Source organism: Stereum hirsutum (genome assembly GCF_000264905.1).
Source record: "Stereum hirsutum FP-91666 SS1 unplaced genomic scaffold STEHIscaffold_2, whole genome shotgun sequence".
In the NCBI taxonomy this organism is placed as follows: Eukaryota; Fungi; Basidiomycota; class Agaricomycetes; order Russulales; family Stereaceae; genus Stereum; species Stereum hirsutum.
Window position 1 is genome coordinate 3,618,264 of NW_006763132.1, and position 7,111 is coordinate 3,625,374.

At 52.6% G+C, this 7,111-nt stretch overlaps 3 protein-coding genes across 3 annotated transcripts; all 3 read right to left on the reverse strand.

Annotated features, from left to right (window-relative positions):
• Positions 1-96: 96 nt before the first annotated feature.
• STEHIDRAFT_153283 (uncharacterized protein) lies at positions 97-1,056 on the reverse strand (the record flags this gene model as incomplete). Its single annotated transcript, XM_007300257.1, has 4 exons — positions 97-125; positions 540-705; positions 765-784; positions 855-1,056. The coding sequence occupies 4 exons, from the start codon at positions 1,054-1,056 to the stop codon at positions 97-99; spliced, it is 417 nt and encodes a 138-aa protein (XP_007300319.1).
• Positions 1,057-1,586: 530 nt separating this feature from the next.
• Positions 1,587-3,038, reverse strand: STEHIDRAFT_50073 (kinase-like protein; the record flags this gene model as incomplete). The annotated part of the gene is made up of 2 exons (XM_007299334.1): positions 1,587-2,320; positions 2,399-3,038. 2 exons carry the CDS (start codon positions 3,036-3,038, stop codon positions 1,587-1,589), a joined length of 1,374 nt encoding a protein of 457 aa, XP_007299396.1.
• Positions 3,039-5,161: 2,123 nt separating this feature from the next.
• STEHIDRAFT_153285 (TPR-like protein) lies at positions 5,162-6,472 on the reverse strand (the record flags this gene model as incomplete). Its single annotated transcript, XM_007300258.1, has 1 exon — positions 5,162-6,472. One exon carries the CDS (start codon positions 6,470-6,472, stop codon positions 5,162-5,164), a length of 1,311 nt encoding a protein of 436 aa, XP_007300320.1.
• Positions 6,473-7,111: the final 639 nt, after the last annotated feature.

The window sequence follows — 7,111 nt, forward strand, 5'->3', positions numbered from 1 at the left end:
CCACGGATGCCGCCGCCATCTATCAACAAATATCAGAGATAGCCTGGGTACAAAGAAACTGAGCAGAACATACCCAAAGCAAGTAAACGCAGACCTTCAGTTGAAGCTGGTTCCGACATATTGTCCTGTTAGCACGCAGAGTGAGATGCGAGCGAGAGGGAGGGAGAGTAAGGGAGGGAAAGAGAGTAGTAGCGCCGTGAACCCTCTGCCCGTACTCGCAATTGCTGAGTGCGGTACAAGGCGGTTCCAGCGTGGAGTGAGTTATTTCAAGAGCACTGACGCTGAGAATAACCAAGTTGCACGCTATAAATGGACAATATATCGAATTCATGCACTGCTTCATGGGCTATTTTGCTAGTTCGTTCCCAATTTGACAGACCGCCACAGCCTGCGGACAAGCACAGGGATACGAGCAACAAGAACGCATGTATGACAGTCCTGTGTATTCAACAATAAATATGAACGTAAAGGTAAGTAAGGGTTCAGACTCGCAAAGAGGAAGATAGTACATCTTCGACGTCGACTCCCAGGACAAAAACCACGGGTTGGTGTTCCCCGCCTGGATTGCGACCAGAGCGTGCAGCCGAGGATGGTCAGGGTGTGGTCGACGTCGTAGCGGTTCCGGTTGAGGTAGACGAAGGTGCCGGAGGCGTCGTCTTGGTTTACGTAGCGGGCGAAGGCGCGGAGACGTTCGGTGGATTCGATCTACTTGTACGACAGTGTGAGAGGAGAGGAGGGGAGGAGAGCGGGAAGGGAAGACGTACGACGGAGGAGCCCCATTGCTCTGTGTGGGTGGATTCGCTCAGTCAGCTTCGGTGCCACACCCACTACACAGCAAGAGAAGAACAACGCACCCTTATTCCCAGAAACATAGAATATAAGCCTAAACTTCGTCAACTGCGCCTTAAGCCACACAAACAATTTCTCGTCCACCGTGCAGCCCGTATTGCCTATCAACACCAGGTTCGGCGCTTTGACGGGCAGCTCGTATTGGTATGCGCCTTTGCGCGGGCGGTCGAGCTCGAGGTGGAGGTCGGACACGATTTGGACTTGCATCGTTGCTGAGTGTGATTTGCGTGGAATGTGGGTGATGCGATCGCGGTGGGGATATATGAGGGATTACGATTATTTAGGCGGTCTGGAGGATTATGAAGGAAAGAAAGAGATATGAGCTGGAAAGGATGCGCGTCCGGGATGGCATGGATCCGTCCTAGAATGGGGGCGCGCACGACACAAGACTCGGAATAGGGAGAACAGAAGCTCTACTTGTTACAAAAACAAACAGGCTCGAAACTCAGCACAGCGCACACGGCAGGCAAAGCGTCAAGTTTAGACGATGGTGTGTGTGTGTGTGTGCAATGCGCAAACTCCGTCGTGAGCTGTGTTCTTGGGCCGGCCCGGTGCCTGGGTGGGTCGAGACTCGGGAACGCAACTCGAACGTCGTTCTTGGCTGGACCGAGCTCATTTCGCGAGAGAGGTGTGGCCAGAGGTTCGGAATGGGTTGAGTTGTGGCGTAGGTAGCAGTGCGTACACTAAAACATGAAAGCGACACGAAAGCAAAAACAAAACAAAACATATTCGACACTTCACATCCCAAATTCAAACCACGGGTGCTCCAACACCTCCCTAATCTCCAATCGCTCCTCCGGCCGATACCTAACCATCCCCTCCAACAAATCTCCCAACAACTCCACCTCGTCCTCTTCCAACCTCGTCCCCGGCACCTCCATCATCCTCCCCTCATACCCATCCGACTCATCCATCGTCCCGATCTCCCTCAACCTCTCTCGAATCGAACTCGTACCCGGCACCACCTCCACCCCATCCCAACCTCTCCTCTCTTCGAGCGCATCCCACCACGGTTCAGGCATCTCACCAAACACCTCAACCCACTCGCGCGCCACATCCCCCGTACCTCCCAAAAACGCCTCGAATAACGGAAACCCCGCTCTACTCTCAAAAATCGCGCATCCGAGGGCCCAGATGTCTGTTCCGAGCCCTGTTCGACCGTCGAAATACGTTTCGGGTGCGAGGTAGTTTAGTGATGTGCCGGGTTGATAGTCTTTCGGAGGCACGCCTACGTAGGACTGCCCGAAATCGGACAGCACAACGCTTTCTTGTACATACATGAGATCGCGCATAAGAGAGTCTGGGATGGGAGCTACGAGTTCGGGTGGCACGTGGGGTCCGAGGGGTTCGTCAGGACGGCGAAGGCGAACGGGTTCGGTTTCGGGGGGTCCGAAGTAGGCGTTGATGTAGGTGTCGGACCAGGATTTGATTTGAGTGGAGAGGCGAAAGAGGATGTTGGATGTCGTGATATCTATACCCGCAGGTTCAGTTTTAAATACAGTGGAGACGGCACCGAGAGAAAAGGGAATAGAAGAGACAAAGAGCGCACCCCCATGTACAACCCCCACTCTATGCATCCCCCCAACCGCCCCCCCAACCTCCCTACTCACCCTCCTCGCCACCTCCCCCCTCAATCGTCTACTCCCGCGCACCCGGCCAGGGGTATCATACATAGCCTGCACGCTCGGTCCGAAGAAGGGAAAGACGAGGAAGGGGTGCAGGCCGTTGGGGGTGAGGTGGGTGAAGGCGGAGAGGGGGGTGAGGAGGTGTTTCGAGACAGAAGTGGCGTGGAGGAGGTTAGGGATGCGGACGTCGGGGAGGTCGTCGATCGTCTTCGGCCCAGCGAGTACGTCAGCCCTCATCGCTTTGATTGTAACCAACCTCCCTCCTTCTGAATCCCTCGCTAGCCAAACAGTAGAGGATCCGCCGAAACCGAGTTTATGCAGTATTTTATACCTATGCGGCCCGTTGTGCAATGCATCGTGGATGGAGAGGGGAGGTAGACCGCAGGGGTGATAGCATTCTGGGTTTTCGACGGAGTCGAGTTGGGAGGGGATGTAGCGGGGAAGGCGCGGAGGAGGGCGCGGAGGAGTGGTGGCGGTGGTTGTGGAAATGAGCCGCGGGAGGGTAGAGGACAGGGTCTTGGGGAGAGGGAATGTTCGCGTAGAGAGGAAAGCCCGAATAGACATGGTGAACTCCTACCAGATCGCAGAGGACAGAAGCTGCCACGTCTTTGCAAGCCACGCGAGCTCGATCCCAACTCCCGCAACGAAAGAGACCTGAGACACCGCTAGCCCAAGACGAGACAAGACAAGAAACGAAGAGATCCACAGAACGAAGCCACTCAATCAACCATTTGGATACCGGAAGCTCGAACCTGGCTCGAAATCAGGGCAAAAACAAAACAAGACGAACGGCTACGAATCAAGATCACGATGCAGGTTTGGACATTTGTTTGTGCTTGTTAGGATCAGAAGGTGTTGCGTCATCGTCGTGGCGAACAAAGGGTGGCACGGTTTTCTTTCCGTTGTCTTTCCACAGCACTGGCTTGAAGCTTCGACTTTGAAGGTCTATCGTCGACTCTCTTTGTTTCCCCTTTCTGTGCTTGTTTTTCACTCTCTTTTGGTACCGTAAATTGTCTCACCTGTCGTGGTAGGCCGCAGTGGAAAAGCTGGTGCGTTTTCTAGTCCGCGTTCTGTCGATTTTCTTTCGGCATCGTCTGCAGCTGCTTCAACTTCGACGGCTGACCGTCGACCGTCTTTGTATTTAATGATTGTGCTTGTTACAGGTGATTTGTAGCACTGCAAGTTGGCCGGCTTGTCGTGGCACGCCGCAGCGGAAAAAACTGGCGCGTTTTCTGACTCGCGTCCGGTTTTTTGTTTTCGACAGCACCAGCTTCAACCTTCAACTTCAAAGGCTCAGGACCGTCGACCGTCGACCGTATCTGGCTTTCCTTCTTTGTGCTTGTAGTTGATGTTCCATTATCAACCGACATGGTGTGGCAGGCTGCAACGAACAGGTCTCACTCTGCTCTACTTGGCTGGAATCGACTTCGCGTCGACTGGTCTCAGACTGGATTCATGTTCTGTTTATCGATCGTTCCTTCGGACACATGGTAGCTCGTTCGCCTGACGACGTCGTACCATACGGCGTATACAGACACTGAGCATCAATGAACTCTGGATGCGAACTTCGACCAGGCTCACGCTCGCTCTGACTCCGACTCACCTTGCCGCCCTTGTAGAAATCACAATCACACTCATACTGCTACACTCCTGCCACACTCTTACTTTCCGGCATAGGCGGTCGTAGGCAAGGCATTTGCTGGGTTTTCTGTCCGGATCTGCATTCTATACTCTTATTCCACCTCAAAACTATTTTCTCCACGCATCACGTCTTTTTTCTCTCCTCCGTTTCCTCCGGTAGGCCATCGTACTCCATCTCGTCTGGTCATACTTTTGTATGAGCCGTCGATCGGATGGCAGTGGTGGCGGCGACGGAGATGGAGAGGAGTTATAGTACCAGCGAGGTACGTCTTTGAATTTCTACGCACTGGTCACTCAACCGCGATTTCGGATTGGTCGCTGTCTTTTCCTTCAGTCGTCTTCCTTTTCCGTCTTTGCGTCGCACATCTTCGACGTTCGCTTTGTTATGTGCCGCCAAGACCTGTGAACGATCGTCACCGCTAATGCTGTAAGCTCTACTACTACTGCAGAAGGCTTCGATGTGCCATCATCAAGGTCGCTGGACAGATACGGAGGAACTGGAGGCAGTCCACAGAATAAACGGTATGGTTCGCTCTTTTGCTTCTGTTACTTAGTTTCACTGCTCTTGTTTCTTCTTCTGGTGGAACATTTATGTCGGTTCTTCATTGTTACAGTCTGCACCTTCGCATGCCCGATTGAATTCGCTCAAATTCAACCTTGTCATCCAAACACAGCTGCTTTGTGGTTGAACAATGTGTGATTGAGGTCTCAAGTCGGGTCACTAATTGGAATGTAGGTGTTTCTCTGTTCGCGCTGGTCCTGGATCAACCCCCTTTCGACTACTTCTCTTTCAAAATCTGCCATTTGATTGGATTTCACGTGAAGATACTGCAAGCCGTATGCAGCGAGTATACCCTGTAGTGACGAGAGACAACTCTACAAGGCTAGCTCGTTTCTGATTTGCTTGGCTACAACCATATATTGAACGTACAGGTCTCGTTATAGAATAAAGTCATCATGAACTACAAGCACAAATATTGTACATATCACATCAGTCAGCCCGTACACAGCTCATACGAATCAATAGTAGAGGAACAACTGCACATTTATACATCATGGTCAATCGGAACGAGTCTCTTCCTGATCTCTCTTACCTCCGCCTCGAGCCTTCCTGCGTCAGACAACCGACCCAGTTTGTGATATGTTGTAATGAGGTTGTCCATACTCTGTAGTGTGTAAGGATGCTCCTCTCCAATAACACGCTTCCTCGCCTCCATCACCGTCACCTCCAGCTTCTCCGCATCCGTCCACCGACCTTGATTCCGGTATGTTGCTGCAAGATTGCCCATGCTGGTCAGTGTGTGAGGATGCTCCTCGCCGAGCACCCGCTTCATCGCCTTCACCACCGTCACCTCCAGCTTCTCCGCATCCGTCCACCGACCTTGATTCCGGTATGTCCATGCAAGATTGCCCATGCTGATCAGTGTCTCAGGATGCTCCTCGCCGAGCACACGCTTCCTCGCAACCAGCACCGTCACCTCCAGCTTCTCCGCATCCGCCCACCGACCTCGATTCCGGTATATAGATGCGAGATTGCCCATGCTGATCAGTGTTTCAGGATGCTCCTCGCCAAACACCCGCTTCTGCGCCTCCACCACCGTCACCTCCAGCTTCTCTCCATCCGCCCACTGACCTTGATTCTGGTATATAGATGCAAGGTTGCCCATGCTGATCAGTGTTGAAGGATGCTCCTCGCTGAGCACGCGCTTCATCACCTCCACCACCGTCACCTGCAGCTTCTCTGCATCCGCCCACCGACCTTGATTCCAGTATGTTGATGCCAGATAGCCCATGCTGATCAGTGTTGAAGGATGCTCCTCGCCGAGCACCCGCTTCATCGCATCCAACACCGTCACCTCCAGCTTCTCCGCATCCGCCCATTGACCTTGATTCCGGTATGTTGATGCAAGGTTGCCCATGCTGATCAGTGTTTCAGGATGCTCCTCGCCCAGCACACGCTTCTCCACCTCCAGCACCGCCACGTCCAGCTTCTCTGCATCCGTCCACCGACCTTGATTCCGGTATGTTGATGCAAGGTTGCCCATACTTATCAGTGTTTCAAGATGCTCCTCGCCGAGCACACGCTTCTTTGCTTCTAGCACCGTCACCTCCAGCTTCTCCGCATCCGTCCACCGACTCTGATTCATGTATGTCGAGGCAAGGTTGCCCATGCTGATCAGTGTTTCAGGATGCTCCTCGCCGAGCACACGCTTTGTCGCCTCTACCACCGTCACGTCCAGCTTCTCCGCATCTTTCCACCGGCCTTGATTCGAGTATGTTGATGCAAGATGGCCCATGCTGATCAGTGTGTCAGGATGCTCCTCGCCGAGCACCCGCTTCTTCACCTCCAGCACCATTTTCTGCATAATTTCTGCATCCTTGTACTTTCCACTATCACGATATAGTCCCCCGAACCAGTCTGCTGTATATATGGCCAGATGACTATCGTGACACTGGACCTCTTGGACATGTAGAAGCAATCTGCGGAAATCGGCATTGTAATTTGGCATCCCATCATGGCCATAAGAATGTGATATTGATAGGCCCAAAATAAATGATGCATAGCTTGGAATGACTGGATTGATGTCATAATTTCGAGTCCAATCCTGTACCAGGAGATGAACGGATAGATTGCTACCTCCTGAATCACTCATGAGGGAGTATGAACACAGATCTTGTACTACCCGAAAAAAAGTACTGGCGTCCCAAGTGCTCTCATTGGTAGTCGTGAATGAACGAAGAAAGTCTGTGACCCAAGACACCACGACCTCCGAAGGCGGAATGTTGTCCTCAAATGTCAACAGCCGGAGCTTGGCAGCCGCATTTCTGAAGATGAATTCGGAAATGAACTCGTGATGCATGAAGGCGCAGACACGAAGGAAATCGGCCGCTAGTGGGTTTCGCAGCAGAAGACGCTCGAAGCTGATGTTCCACGTCGTATAGACTGTGCCATCATAGGAATCGAGCCGCTGTACTCTCTCTTTGTACTCCTCAAG